The sequence below is a fragment of the Amblyraja radiata genome, chromosome 24 (genome assembly GCF_010909765.2).
Source record: "Amblyraja radiata isolate CabotCenter1 chromosome 24, sAmbRad1.1.pri, whole genome shotgun sequence".
NCBI classification, from domain to species: Eukaryota; Metazoa; Chordata; class Chondrichthyes; order Rajiformes; family Rajidae; genus Amblyraja; species Amblyraja radiata.
The window spans coordinates 1,011,527-1,027,285 of NC_045979.1; the positions used below are offsets into that span (position 1 = coordinate 1,011,527).

Genomic DNA, 15,759 nt, shown 5'->3' on the forward strand with positions numbered 1-15,759 from the left:
AGATGTCTCCGAAGAAGAAATGCAAAATTGTCAATCCAAATGCCCAGCAAAAGAGACTGATTTATACAGCATTCACAGAGAATATCCTAATTTGGACTACTTCGAATGTGATGATCTACAGGACATTCTTAATGGGAAAGTAGTGGGCAGAAAGGCATGTCATGCGTGGTTTGAAGAGCAAAAACCTGGAGTTTACAATGCCAAATTTGAAAAGTTGAGGATAAACAAGGTGTACAGAGTTGCTTATTGGTTACAATCTGAGGAGTATGATGATGTTACTGATTATGATATGCCAATGTACCAGCTAGCAACTGAACTTCTCCAGGCTTGGTCTATAGTTAGAAATTGTAATTGATTTACCTATTTGTTACGGACTTATAGCATATAATACAATAATATTAAAGTTCCGATCTTGAGAATATCACATTTTTGAATTTTCAAGGCAGTCTGGGTGTTTATTACTATTTCCGTCACAACGGTCAATTTTGTAATTAGCTACAATCAGGTAACTAACTAATTATATGCTTTAATTTCAGGTCATCCAAGTAAGATGCTTTATATTTGTTTCAGAATGCTTCAATCTATAATAACTGAAAATTTAATTCGGTTCTCTTAATAAGTTATGGGCTTTTGACTGTCCACGATCACAGCTTTTGTGTTAAGTCAATGGAAAAGCAATAGATGCTGATTTCCGAGAATGAAAATGGCCATAAAGGCCCTGTCCCACTTACCCGAGTTACTCACAAATTTTCCCGAGATTTCCCCTTGATTCAAACTCGGAGAATTACGGTAATAGCCAGCCGTAGGTTCTCGGGGCTATTTTGTTTACTCGTGGACATTTTTCAACATGCTGAAAAAACGTCTTACCTGATGCCCCGAGTCCCTACGGCTGGCATTACGAGCTGCTACGAAATATCTACGGACGCTTACGGCCTCGCTACGACATTCTCCGAGTTTGAAGCAAGGGGAAAACTCGGGAGAATTCGTGAGTAACTCGGGAAAGTGGGACAGGGCCTTTACTTTTTTAATACTGAAGATATGAAAGTGAATTAGGTATCAAATTAAAGTTCTTTTTATGATTTATCTGATGGGATAAATTACAGGCATGATTTTTAAAATCTCAAAACTTTGCAACATTCCCAGTTATTGATAATTTTTAATTTATTTTATATTATCTGTGTATGGTATTTAAAGGCCTGTTATGGTGCTACAAGTGGAGATTTGATAGTTCCGTTATCCATTGCCGTTCAACTCTCCTGACTCGTGTTTTGACGGAGGGCGGGCGGCAAGGGTTCGCCAGATCGATTCCCGGGATGGCTGTTTGTCGGGAGGTGATCTCAGTGCAAGGTGTGTCACCGCCTGGGGTGCCCAGACCCGCGGATCCCAGTCTCAGAGTGAGGGAGACACTAGATCAGACAGCCTCTGGGGAGTTGCAGCAGCAGCAGCAGCAGCAACGCATGGAGCCCGGGCCGGGACACAGATGGGTGGGTGCGTGGGAGCCACGTGGCCGAGAGGCGGCGCTCGCTCCAAGCGGGGAGTGGGCGGGCGGGCTGTCTGACGTCAAAGCAAGAGAGCGAAGGAAGGGACGCGCTGACGTCAGGTCGCTGGCAGAGACATCGGCGTCACGTCACGCACTGCGCGCGCAGTGCGACATGGCGGCCCCCGTCGCCGGGCGGTTGGCGGTTACCAGGGGCGGTAGCCGAGGGAATCCGCACAACCCTGCAGGCAGGCAGGCCGATGGGTAACGGTGTGGCGGCCGAGCGGCGGCTCCGTAACCCGGGAAGCTTCGAGCGGCTGCACCGGCGCAGCAAAGGTGAGTGGTGCGGCTGGGTGAAGTGACGCCGGCCGGGGGGCGAGGGCCGGGGGGGCGAGGGCCCGGGGAGGGGGGGAGGTGGGAGAGGGTCGAGAGGGGGAGGGAGGAGGAGGGTCGAGAGGGGGAGGGGGCGAGGAGGGTCGAGAGGGGGAGGGGGGCAGGGATGGTCAAGTTGGAGGAAGGTGCAGCATGTTGGTCGCGGCTCTAGACGCGTCCCTTGAGGCGGGCGTTGCCAGGTGATACCCACGGAGGTGGGGCCAGCACTCCCAAGAAGCGCATTTTACTCAATATTTCACCTTCTGCAATTACTCATGTATCTAGGTGTCTTATGCTGGGCTTGATGCTTATGGGGAGCGGTGCATGAAATGGCCAGTCAGCAGCGGGTCAAGCTTGGGACTGTCATTTAACAGGGACGAGGCTTGATACTATCAGTCAAGTTGGTTGACTTTATATTCCCAAATCAAGCTGACGGGGTGAGGCTTTGTGCGGTGTGACAGACAGATCGCATGTGCAGGAAGGAGCTGCTTCATGCTGGTTTACGCCAAAAATAGAAACAAAACGCTGAAGGACTCAACGGTACAGGCAGCATCACTGGAGAGAGGAATGGGTGACGTTTTGGGTCGAGACCCTTCTACAGAGTCAGTGGAGAGGGAAACGAGATATGGAAGGGTATGCAAAGCATATATGGTGTGAAAAAGGACCGATCAATGCAGACAATGGTCAAGGAAATGTTCATTGTTGGCTGAAGGGAAGGTGATAACAAAGCATACAAACTTAATGAATGAATGAATACGTTTATTGTTATTGCACAATACTGTGCAACGAAATTCCATTGCATCTCCTCCGGTTAAAAAATACAAACACGACAACCATTGACACATATGTACATTTATTAGTAAAAATAATAAATAAGTATTTAAAAAGAATTTTAAAAGAATGTTGCATTTCTTGGAATTACATTTTGCTTCCCCAGTGTTCTCTGTTGGAATTAAGCTCTTTTATCGCACATGGGTAGAAACTATTTTCGCCTGAATCGCCTCCCAGAGGGTAGCAGAGTGAAAAGGTGGTTGGCAGGGTGGGATGTGTCCTGCTTGATGTTTGTGGCCCAGTGCAAGCATTGAGCCCTATATATATCATCCAAGGAGGGCAGTTGAGCGTTTGTAATGCTCTGTGCAGTTTTTATAACTCTCTGCAGCGCCCTCCTCTCAGCCACAGTGCAGCTAGCAAACCACACCAGGATGCCATAGGAGAGGATACTTTCCACGGCGCATCGGTAGAAGGACAGCAGCAGCGGCTGTGAGACGTTTGCTCTCCGCAGAGACCTCAGGAAATATAGCCACTGCTGTGACTTCTTCACGAGAGTGACGGTGTTCATTTGCCATTTGAGGTCCTGGGAGATGTTTATTCCCAGGAACTTAAAGTGACTCCCTCCACCATGTCTCCTTTGATGTATAAAGGAGCAGGTTCCTCTCTCCTCTTCCTCCTGAAGTCAACGACCAGTTCTTTTGTCTTTGATGGGTTGAGTACCAGGTTGTTTTTGGTACACCAGACAGTCAGGTTTTTGGACTTCATCTCTGTAGGCAGACTCGTCGTTGTTGTTTATCAGTCCCACCACAGTCGTGTCGTCCGCAAACTTGATGATCCTGTTTGTACTGTGTGTTGGTGTACAGTCATAAGTGTATATTGTATACAAGATGGGACTCAGCACACAACCTTGTGGCGCTCCTGTGCTGAGCGTCAGGACTGGGGAGTAATTGGACCCCATCCTGACAGTCTGTGGGCGGTCTGTTAAAAAGTCCTTAATCCATCCGCATGTGTTTGCATTAACACCCAGATCAGACAGTTTGTCCACCATTCTGCTGGGGATGATGGTATTAAATGCAGACGGTTAATCGGAAGACGGTGAAACTGGTCGGAAAACAAGAGTGGGGGAGATACAGATAAAGAGGGAAAACAAGGGTGCTGTTCCACCAATTTATGTTGGGCCTCTGACAGTGGAGGAGGCCCAGGACATAATGGGAGGGGAAGTCAAAGTGTTTAGCAACCGAGAGATTGCATTGGGCTAGGCGGACTGAACGAAGGTGTTCAGCGAAATGATCACCAAGCTTGTGCTTGGTCTCGCCGATATACCAGAATCCACACCTTGAACAGCGGATACAGTAGATGAGGTTGAAGGAGGTGCGTGAACCTCTGCCTAATTTGAAAGGACTGTCGGGATCCTCGGACAGAGTCGAGGCAGGAAGTATAGGGCCGGGTGTTGCAACTCCTGCAGTTGCAGGGGAAAGTGGTTTGGGTGGGAAGGGATGAGATAACCAGAGAGTTGTGGAGGGAATGGTCTCTGCAGAAAGAGGTAGAGATGTGGCTAGTGGTGGGATCTTGTTGGAGGCGGCGAAATTGTCAGAGGATTATTTGCTGTATGCGACGGCTGATGGGGTAAAAGCTGAGGACAAGGGGGAGTCTGTCCCTGTTATGACTTTGGGCAGGGCGAGTAAGAGTGGAACTGTGGGATATCGAGGAGACCCTTGTGAGGGCCTCGTTCTCTGATGTCCTGGTATGGAACACCTCATTGTTTGATTGAATACTTTATTGGCACATGTGACTAGTCACAGTAAAAATTGCTTGCATACCCAAAGTATGCCATAAAGGACACTTACAAAGTTACATATCCTCCCCAATGTGCCAGGTCCCTCTTTATGCTCACCCCCCTCCTTCACGGTGGTCCCCCCATGCCGAGTTGTCCATTGTTCTTCCCCCTCCCTCACGGCAGTCCCCCCCACGTCGGGTCCTCCTTTCTTCCTTCCCTCACTTCCGTGTGTTCCCTCGTCCGTCGGTCGACGCCATCATCGACTGCCATCCGACCTCTCCACTAACGTTGCTGGGTCCTCTCCGGACACCTCTGTAGCGCCGACCCAAGCCCCAGCCGCGAGCTCCGCAGACCCAGGCATCGATCGCCGCTGGATTCGTCGTCCAGCGAGGCTCCACCTTCGACCCTGAGGCTCCAACCTACAAGGCCCAAGCTCCAACTTGGGCGCAGATGTAGCATAGACGGAGGAATTAGGAGTCGGGGATGGAGTCTTTGCAGGAGACAGGGTGGGAAGAAGTGTAGTCTAGGCAGCTGTGTAAATGTCAGTCAATAGCTCTGCATGGCTGCAGAAGGTAGCACCAATGCAATCATCAATATAGTGAAGATAGAGTTTGGGGATAGGAGGCAGACTGGGCATCTGTTAATAAGACGGGTAGAGCTGTTGTGTTGGGCTGGACACATGACTGTCAATTATTTATAATGGGGCATGTTTTGTAGACCAGCATCTGCAGTTTTCAAGCATCTTACATCCATTAAGTATTTCATGGTCTAATTAACAGGTTCCATTGTTCCTGTTATTAGATTGATTCCCAGTCTAATTACCTGGTCCCATCATTCCCACCGTTATTCCGACAGTTTCCATTGCTCCCACCATTATTCTGATTGACAGGTCACATTGTTCCTGCCATTAGATTGATTGACCCAATTGATTGTTTTGCCCCTGTCCCACTTAGGAAACCTGAACGGAAACCTCTGGAGACTTTGCGCCCCACCCAAGGTTTCCGTGCGGTTCCCGGAGGTTGCAGGTGGATGCCGGCGGTTGCAGGTAGTGGAAGCAGGTAGGGAGACTGACAAAAACCTCTGGGAACCGCACGGGAACCTTGGGTGGGGCGCAAAGTCTCCAGAGGTTTCCGTTCAGGTTTCCTAAGTGGAATAGGGGCACATCTGTGGTTGGAAAGTTACTAGAATGTATTCTGAGGGATAAGATGCATTTAGATGGACAAGGGCTGACTACGGGTAGTTAACATGGATTTGCATGTGGGAGATGGACACAAAAAGCTGGAGTAACTCAGCGGGACAGGCAGCATCTATGGAGAGAAGGAATGGGTGACATTTTGGGCCGAGACATTTCTTCAGGCTGGTATATGCATGTGGGAAATCGTGGCTCACGAATCTGATTGAGTTTTTTGAAGATGTAACCAAAAAAATAAAAGAGGACAGAGCTGTTGACATATATGGATTTCAGCAATGCATTTGACAAAGTTCTGCATGGTTCAAGGTGAGCTAGCTCACTGGATAGAAGATTGGATTCATGGAAGGAAGCAGAGGGTGATGGTGGAATGGTGTTTTTCAGACAGGAGGTCTGTAAGGTCAGAAGGTCATAAGTGATACGAGCCGAATTAGGCCATTCGCCCCATCAGACTACTACGCCATTCAATCATGGCTGATCTGTCCCTCCCTCCTAACCCCATTCTCCAGCCTGCTCCTCATAACCCCTGACACCCGCACTAGTATGTAACTGGTGTGTATATGTAACCAGTGGTGTGCCTCAGGGCTGGGTGCTGGGCCCATTGTTGTTTGTCATTTATTTCAATTATTTGGATGAGAACGTTTAAAGCATGATTAGTAAGTTTGCAGATGTCAGTAAAGTGAGTGGTATTGCAGATAGCGAAGATGGTTATCAAAACCTGTAGCAGGATCTTGATCGGTTGGGTAAGTGGGTTTAGGAATGGACAATGGATTTTAATGCAGACAAGTGCGAGGTATTTAATTTTGTGAAGTCAAACCTGGGCAGGACCTATACAGTGAATGGCAGGGCTCTGGGGAGTGTTGTAGAACAAAACGATATAGGAATGCAGGTACATAGGTCCTTTAAAATGGCGTCACAAGTAGTTGGTTAAGAATTCATTCAACATATTGACCTTCATCAGTCAGAGTACTGTATAGAAATTAGAAGTTGTTACAGTTGTACAAGACAATGGCGAGGCCTCTTCTGCAGTATTGTGTTCAATTGTGGTCACCCTGTTAAGCTGGAAAGGGTACAGAAAAGATTTATGAAGATGTTGCTTGGATGTAAAGGCCTCAGCTATAGGGAGAGGTCAAGTAAGCTGGGACTTTATTCCTTGAAGTGCAAAAAGATGAGGGGTAATCCCATAGAGGTGTATAAGATCATGACAGGAATAGATTGGGTAAATGCACAGTCTTTTAGCCAGAGTAGCAGAATCGAGAACCAGGAACATAGGTTTATGGAGAGGGAGAATGATTTAATAGGATTCTGAAGGGCAACTTTTTTTTTAAACAAAACATGATAAGTATATGAAATGAGGTGCCAGAGGATGTAGTTAAGGCAGTTAATATTACAATGTTTATGAAGCATATGGACAGGTATATGGATAATTTAGGTGTAGAGGGATATGGGCCAAATGCAGGCAGGTGGAACTAGTGTAGATGGTGCATGTTGGTTGGTGCGAGCAAGAGGCACCGAAAAGCCTGCACTACACTGGCTATACTTTATATAGTCATACAGTTTCTATATAAAGCATTTGGATGAGAACGGCGGGATTAGTAAGCTTGAAGACAACATGAAAATTGGTGGAGTCGTAGAAACCAAAGAAGATCATCTGAGGATATAGCGAAAAATGGGAAGCTTGGCAGACCGATGGTAGACGGAAATTAATCCATACACTTTGGGAGGTCAAATACTGGTTGGGTGCATAGAGTAAATGCCAGGGACCTTTGGAGCGTTGATGTATTGAGAGATCTTGGGGGCGCAAGTAATAATTCCGGTATTTGCACACTTATTCCGTTCAGTGAAAACACCAAAAAGAATACTTTAAAAGTCCTTTATTTCACCTTGGTGACCTTGTTTCTGTATCCTGCTCTGGGAAGCTCTCTAGCTCCAGCACAATCACGGAGAAACAAGTGCGCAAACAAAGGAATTAGCATATATATATGGTTAATACAGTGGGAGGTAACTGACAAAGGGCGGTAATTCTAGACCAATTACTACAGTATCACATGGTGCCATAGGTGGGGACAATCTTTCCACCCAATTACAAACATACACAACATAATACATAAACAGTGGCTGAATGGGAGATGCCAGAGAGTAATGGTGGATCGCTGTTTGTCAGGTTGTAGGCCGGTGACTAGTGAGGTGCCTCAGGGGTCTGTGTTGGGTCCACTGTTGTTTGTCATGTACATCAATGATCTGGATGATGGAGTGGTAAATTGGATTAGTAAGTATGCAGATGATACTAAGATAGGTGGTGTTGTGGATAATGAAGTAGATTTTCAAAGTCTACAGAGAGATTTAGGCCATTTGGAAGAGTGGGCTGAAAGATGGCAGATGGAGTTTAATGCTGATAAGTGTGAGGTGCTACATCTTGGCAGGACAAATCAAAATAGGACGTACATGGTAAATGGTAGCGAATTGAGGAATGCAGTTGAACAGACGGATCTGGGAATAACTGCATAGTTCCCTGAAGGTGGAATCTCATGTAGATAGGGTGGTAAAAAAACCTTTGGTGTGCTGGCCTTTATAAATCAGAGCATTGAGTATCGGAAGAGCATCGGAAATGTCCTCGTTCTTCAGGGAACGGGGATTCCCCTCCGCCACCATAGATGAGGCTCACACCAGGGTCTCATCCATACCCCGTAACACTGCTCTCTCTCCCCATCCCCGCACTCGCAACAATGGCAGAGTCCCTCTGGTCCTCACCTTTCACCCCACCAGCCGGCAAATACAACACATAATCCTCCGCCATTTCCGCCACCTCCAACGTGACCCCACCACTCGCCACATCTTCCCATCTCCCCCCATGTCTGCCTTCCGCAAAGACCGCTCCCTCCACAACTCCCTCGTCATTTCTTCCCTTCCCTCCCCGGGCACTTTCCGTTGCAACCGCAAGAAATGCAACACCTGTCCCTTCACCTCCCCCTCGACTCCATTCAAGGACCCAAGCAGTCGTTCCAGGTGCGACAAAGGTTCACCTGTATCTCCTCCAACCTCATCTACTGCATCCGCTGCTCTAGATGTCAGCTGATTTACATCGGGGAGACTAGCGTAGGTTGGGCGATCGTTTCGCCGAACACCTCCGCTCAGTCCGCAATAACCTACCTGAACTCCCGGTGGCTCAGCACTTCAACTCCCCCTCCCATTCCCAATCCGACCTCTCTGTCCTGGGTCTCCTCCATTGCCAGAGTGAGCAACAGCGGAAATTGGAGGAACAGCACCTCATATTCCGTCTGGGGACCTTGCGTCCGGATGGCATTAACATTGAATTCTCCCAATTTTGCTAGTCCTTGCTGTCTCCTCCCCTTCCTTAACCCTCTAGCTGTCTCCTCCCACCCTCCCATCCGCCCGCCCTCGGGCTCCTCCTCCTCCTCCCCTTTTCCTTCCTTCTCCCCCCAACCCCCATCAGTCTGAAGAAGGGTTTCGGCCCGAAACGTCGCCTATTTCCTTCGCTCCATAGATGCTGCTGCACCCGCTGAGTTTCCCCAGCAATTTTGTGTACCATTGAGTATAGAAGTTCTGATGTAATGTTAAAATTGTACAAGGCATTGGTGAGGCCAATTCTGGAGTATGGTGTACAATTTTGGTCGCCTAATTGTAGGATGGATGTCAACAAAATTGAGAGAGTACGGAGGAGATTTACTAGAATGTTGCCTGGGTTTCAGCAACTAAGTTACAGAGAAAGGTTGAACAAGTTAGGTCTTTATTCTTTGGAGCGCAGAAGGTTAAGGGGGGACTTGTTAGAGGTCTTTAAAATGGTGTCAGGAGAATCAATGCGATGTGGATAGGGAGATCAGTGCAGGATGAATAGATGGGGGGGCGGGGTAGATGGGGAGGGGAGCACAAGGGACGTCAGTGAGGACTGAATAGAGGTGGGAATGGGAATCAGTGGAGAGGAGGGATCCCAGGATAAGGGGGGGAGAGAGAGGTGGGGACAAAGGAAGGTCAGCACTCATCGGACAGCGACGGTATCATCGCCCCGCTGCCTTGGCAGTCCCTGTCCACCTCCAAGTGCTGCTGCCAAAGGGGGAGGCAGTTGGGAATCTCCTCGCTACCGCCTCCCCTCCTCCGCCAGCCAACAGAAGGTGCGGGGCCGAGCGGTGCAGCTGCTTCAGACGGCGGAAGGTATCGTCGTTAGCAGATTGGCAAGCAGTGACCACTATCAGGGCGGGCAGGCTGGAGGAGGAGGAGCCGCTATCGCTGCCGCTGCTGTGAGGGGCCCGTCATTCGCTCCGACCCTCCGTCACCCCACACCCCGTATCTTTGCTCCGCACTATGTCATCGCCGCCGACACGAAACGTCATGTTCCTTTTCTCCAGAGATGCTGCCTGACCCACTGAGTTACTCCAGTGTTTCGTGTCTATCTTCGGTATAAACCAGTATCTGCAGTGCCAAGCCGGGCAAAATGACTCGGCATTTCGGTTACCCGGCGGCACTTTGGGTGGTCATTGGCACTTGGGTAACCGCTAATTTCGAGCCCTGATGTTTCTGAGTAAGGACCGCAGTGGAGCAATTAGCGAGGATTGTACAGTACAACTGGAACGGTCAGTCGTAGAGTGGTCTTCCTAATGCTGGTGCCTATATCAGAGAACTTTTTAAACTTTCAAAGGCTTCTTGAGCTTCCTCAGGCAATTGAAACTCGCCCTCCATACTAGTGTATGTCGTCAGCTTTTTAGTGTCCAGAGCAATGTTGGGTATCCACTGTCGGCAATAGTTTACCATGCCGAGCCACTGTCTGATTTGCTTTGCATCTTGTGGTGCAGGGAATTCACAGATCAGTTTGATTCGGCTGTTCTCCAGACCCTGCTCTGTTGCTGATAGTTTCACGCCAAGAAACTTCACCTTCTGCTGAACCATTAACGCTATTGATTGGGAAACCACATATCCCAATGATGATAGTTGATTCAATAATTGAGTGGTATCTTCACGGTTGCTTTGTTCATCCTGGCTGCCCACAAGCAAATCATCCACATATTGGACAAGGGTGGAGCCACGCAAAAGGTTTAGGGTCTGCAACTGTTCATGGAGACATCTGGAAAATAAAGTTAGGGATTTCATAAACCCTTGGGGCAACCGAGTCCGTGTATATTGTTGTCCATTATAGGTGAAGGCGAAGAGGTGCTGACTGTTCTGGTGCAAAGCTGGTGAGAAGAAGGCCTGCTGTAAGTCCACTGTTGAAAAGATGTGTGCCTGTGCAGGGATTTGGGCCGAAATGTGAGCTGGATTAGGCACCACTGCATGGAGTGGTTCTGCAAGGACGGTTCACTATGCCCTGTAGTTGTCTGTAGTCAGTTGTTGTTATTCAATTTATTGTCATTATCTCATAAGAGACAACAAAATGGGTTTTTCTTAGTCATGTAACTTTAAAAAAAAAACACAAACACAGAAGTCCACGACACAACATAACCCCACAGCGGCACCAAAGTTAAGGAAGGTACCATAGTCCCGCCAGCCTCCCCGCTGATCTTCCCAGATGTTCACCCGTGGTCGGGGCCTCCCGAGCACCCGCAGTCGCCACCACGGGCGGCCCGATGCTCAGGCCCTCTCGCGGGGAACGATGGAACCCCGACGCCGAACCCCGACGGAGAACATCCTCAGCGGCCCAGACCTCCAAATCAGCCACCTCCCACCGGAGTCGCAGGACTGCGATGTTGGTCAGCACCGCCCGCGTTCGGAGCTCCGCGAACCACAGCTCCGCGATGTTGATGCAGCGGGCCCAGCACTCCGGAGCTCCCAACGGTGATCCCCGGTAAGGCATCGCCCGCCCCGCAATGTATCCAACGCTGCTGCTGGAGCTCTCGTCGGTCCCGGCAGGAAAGGCCGCGCCAATCCAGTAGGTAGGCCGCGGGGGGGTGAGGACGCGACTCGAATAATAGTCGCATCCTCTCCAGGAAGCGACTGAAGGACGGTATCCACATTACCATACCCTCTTCCCCCCCACATAAAGACAACAAAAACAACAAAAAACAAACAACAAAAAAAACAAAAAGGCGGAGGCGGAGGCAGCTAGCAACAGCGCCACCGGATGTCCAAAGGGTGTCCAGTTAAGCAACTTGTTATTTTCTCTACTTCATACACTGGTGGTTGGAGGGATATGAATACTGGTACGAGTTCTACTCACTCACTCTTCCAAATCAATCTTCATCATTTCTCTCTATCATACCAAAACCAACCATTAGATCACGCAATCTTTGGTCACTCCTCCCTCTGTAATTAGCCTGCAGCTGATTCAGAACTCTGCTGCCCGAGTCCTCTCTAAAACTAAGAAAGTGGATCACATCACTCCAGTTTTGAGGTCTTTACACTGGCTTTCAGTCTGTCAAGTAATTGATTTCAAAATATGACTGTTGATTTATAAAGCACTGAATGGTCTAGGGCCAAAATACATTTGTGATGTTCTGCTACATTATGAACCATCCAGACCTCTGACGTCTTCTGGGACAGGTCTGCTTTCTGTCACAGAGAAGCAGCGTTTATTTTTTTGCACCACATATATGAAACAAACATCCAGAAAAATGCAGGTCCACTCCAACTCTGTTCTCTGTTCAGAGTTAGATAGAGCTCTAGGGGCTAGTGGAGTCAAGGGATATGAGGAGAAGGCAGGCACGGGTTATTGATAGGGGACGATCAGCCATGATCACAATGAATGGCGGTGCTGGCTCGAAGGGCTGAATGGCCTCCTCCTGCACCTATTTTCTATGTTTCTATGTAACTGTTCGAGGCTGAAGATTTTTCTGTTTGACGCTGCCTTTAATTAAATTAAATAATTATTTATTTCTTACATGGCACTGTAACTTTTAGTCTTGTATTTTATACTTGTCCTATTCTGTTTAGCTTGTTTTTATTTTCCATTCTTTTTAATGACCGTTTTTAAATGCTTTTGATTGCTCTTTAATGCTTTGTGTATCATTTCGGCCAAAAAATTCACACAAAACAATTAGATTCCTATAACACAAGACTTACACAGCAAAACTTACACAGCAAAATATACACAGCAAAATAAATTCCACAATGCAAGATTTCCACACAACAAAATAAATTCCACAACGCCCCCTCACAAAACTCACAGAGTTTCTTAAAATAACAAAAGTTAACAACGCAAGGACAAAATCATACAAACTCTAATAAAAGCATTTGATTTTAATACTTTAAATCTTAAGTATCTGAGTCAACCGCTTTAAGTGAAAGCACTGGACTACTAGGAATGCTAGATGCTTATCAGCAAGGAATGTCACGGACTGTTCAAATTTAAAGCAAAATCACACGAACTTAAGCAAAAAATAAGCCACTATATACAAAATTAAACTATACAAACTTAAACAAAAACATTCAATAAAACACTTTGACAACGGAATTTAGAGCAGAAAAATTTGGATTGCACCTTCCTGAAATATCAGATACCCACTACCCAGATCGTACAGTCCTGAAACATCACAGACCCCCCTTCCCAACCTTTTTACACAGTACAGGCTCTTAAAGTAATTTATCAATCTTACTTTAGTCCCGACTTTCTACCTCAGTGCCGATTTTGAAGTAATCTGTCAACTTTTTACTTCAGCCCGAAACAATTATTTCCAATTACACCTCAATACTGAAATGCTCCCTCAGCTGAATCCCTTTATCAATATAACCGACCCAATATCAGTATTCTTTGGACTTCTAACCTCAGTCTTTTCGGGAAACTCTCGAAGGCCAGCAAATTGCCGAGCAGCTGGATCAGCGAATGGGAGGAAAACCGATGGAGTAAAATCGCTTTCATCGGGGGCGCAATTCCTCCCTTCCCTGACCCAACAACTCAACCCTTCTGCCACAAGCCTGTGAGGGCCTTCTCTGAGACCCCGGACAACGCCCCCAAATGATATTTCCGCTATTTGCACCCTTGTTCCGTTCAGTGAAAACACCGACAAGAATACTTTAAAAATCCTTCATTTCACCTAGGTGACCTTGCTTCTCTGTCCTGCTCTGGGAAGCTCCAGCACAATCACGGAAACAAGTGCTCAAACAAAGGAATCAGCATATATATCCCATTGTATTAACTATATATATATATATATATATATATATATATAGTTAATACACTAAAGGAAAAGATGTATAACACAGCAAAGAGTAGCAGGAAGCCAGAGGAGTGGGAAACTTTCATAGGACAACAGAAGGAAACAAAACGGGCAATACGGGCTGAAAAGATGAAGTACGAGGGGAAGCTGGCCAGGAATATAAAGAAGGGCAGTAAAAGCTTCTTTAGATATGTTAAGGGAAAAAGAGTAGCAAAGTCAAATGTGGGTCCCTTGAAGGCAGACACAGTGAAATTATTAAGGGCAACAAGGAATTGGCAGAAGAGTTGAATAGGTACTTTGGATCTGTCTTCACTAAGGAAGAGACAAACAATCTTCCAGATGTACTGGAGGACAGAGGATCTAAGAGGGTAGAGGAACTGAAATAAATTTTCATTAGGCGAGAAATAGTATTGGGTAGGCTAATGGGACTGAAGGATGATACATCCCCTGGACCTGATGGTCTGCATCCCAGGGTCCTCAGGGAGGTGGCTTTAGAAATAGTGGACGCATTGGTGATCATTTTCCAATGTTCAATAGATTCAGGATCAGTTCCTGTGGATTGGAGGATAGCTAATGTTATCCTACTTTTCAAGAAAGGAGCGAGAGAGAAAACGTGGAATTACAGACCAGTTAGCCTGACTTTGGTGGTGGGAAAGATGCTGGAGTCAATTATTAAAGAGATAATAATGGGGGCATTTGGATAGCAGTAAAGGGATTAGTCCAAGTGAACATGGATTTATGAAAGGGACATCATGCTTGACTAATCTTCTGGAATTTTTTGAGGATGTGACAAGTAAAATGGATGAAGGGGTGCCAGTGTATCTAGACTTTCAGAAAGCCTTTGATAAGGTCCCGCACGGGAGACTGGTGACTAAAATAAGAGCACATGGTATTGGGGGTAGGGTGTTGACATGGATAGAAAATTGGTTGGCAGACCAAAGAGCAAAGAGTAGGAGTGAACGGGTCCTTTTCAGAATGGCAGGCAGTGGCGAGTGGAGTGCCGCAAAGCTCGGTGTTGGGGCTGCAACTGTTTACCATTTATTTAATGATTTGGAAGAGGGAATTAGGAGCAACACTAGCACGTTTGCGGATGACACAAAGCTGGGTGGCAGTGTGAACTGTGAAGAGGATGTTAGGAGGTTGCAGGGTGACCTGGACAGGTTGAGTGAGTGGGCAGATGTGTGGCAGATGCAGTATAATATAGATAAATGTGAGGTTATCCACTGGCGGCAAAAAAAAGGGGGCAGATTATTATCTCAATGGGGTTAGGTTAGGTAAGGGGGAGGTGCAGCGAGACCTGGGTGTCCTTGTACACCGGTCACTGAAAGTTGGCGTGCAGGTACAGCAGGCAGTGAAGAAAGCTAATGGAATGTTGGCCTTCATAAGAAGAGGATTTCAGTATAGGAGTAAAGAGGTTCTTCTGCAGTTATATAGGGCTCTGGTGAGACCACATCTGGAGTATTGTGTACAGTTTTGGTCTCCTAATTTGAGGAAGGACATCCTTGTGATTGAGGCAGTGCAGCGTAGGTTCACGAGATTGATCCCTGGGATTGCGGGACTGTCATATGAGGAAAGATTGAAAAGACTAGGCTTGTATTCACTGGAGTTTAGAAGGATGAGGGGGGATATAATAGAAACATATAACATCATAAAAGGACTGGACAAGCTAGATGCAGGAAAAATGTTCCCAATGTTGGGCGAGTCCAGAACCATGGGCCACAGTCAGAGAATAAAGGGGAGGTCATTTAAGACTGAGGTGAGAAAAAACGTTTTCACCCAGAGAGTTGTGAATTTATGGAATTCCCTGCCACAGAGGGCAGCAGAGGTCAAGTCACTGGATGGATTTAAGAGAGTTAGATAGAGCTCTAGGGGCTAGTGGAGTCTAGGGATATGGGGAGAAGGCAGGCACGGGTTATTGACAAGGGACGATCAGCCATGATCACAATGAATGGCGGTGCTGGCTCGAAGAGCCGAATGGCCTCCGCCTGCACCTATTTTCTATGTTTCTATGTTAATACTGTGGGATATAACTTACAATGGGCAGTAATTCTAGAGCAATTACTACAGTATC

The 15,759-nt window shown here is 47.1% G+C and overlaps 1 protein-coding gene across 1 annotated transcript in view; it reads left to right on the forward strand.

Moving 5' to 3' along the window:
• Positions 1 to 1,655: 1,655 nt before the first annotated feature.
• The window catches only part of tomm40l (translocase of outer mitochondrial membrane 40 like), a 109,099-nt gene continuing 94,995 nt past the window's right edge, over positions 1,656 to 15,759 (forward strand). The window contains exon 1 of the mRNA XM_033042245.1: positions 1,656 to 1,813. Within this exon, the coding sequence (XP_032898136.1) occupies positions 1,738 to 1,813 (76 nt within the window). The 5' untranslated portion in view covers positions 1,656 to 1,737. The remainder of the gene's footprint in view (positions 1,814 to 15,759) is intronic.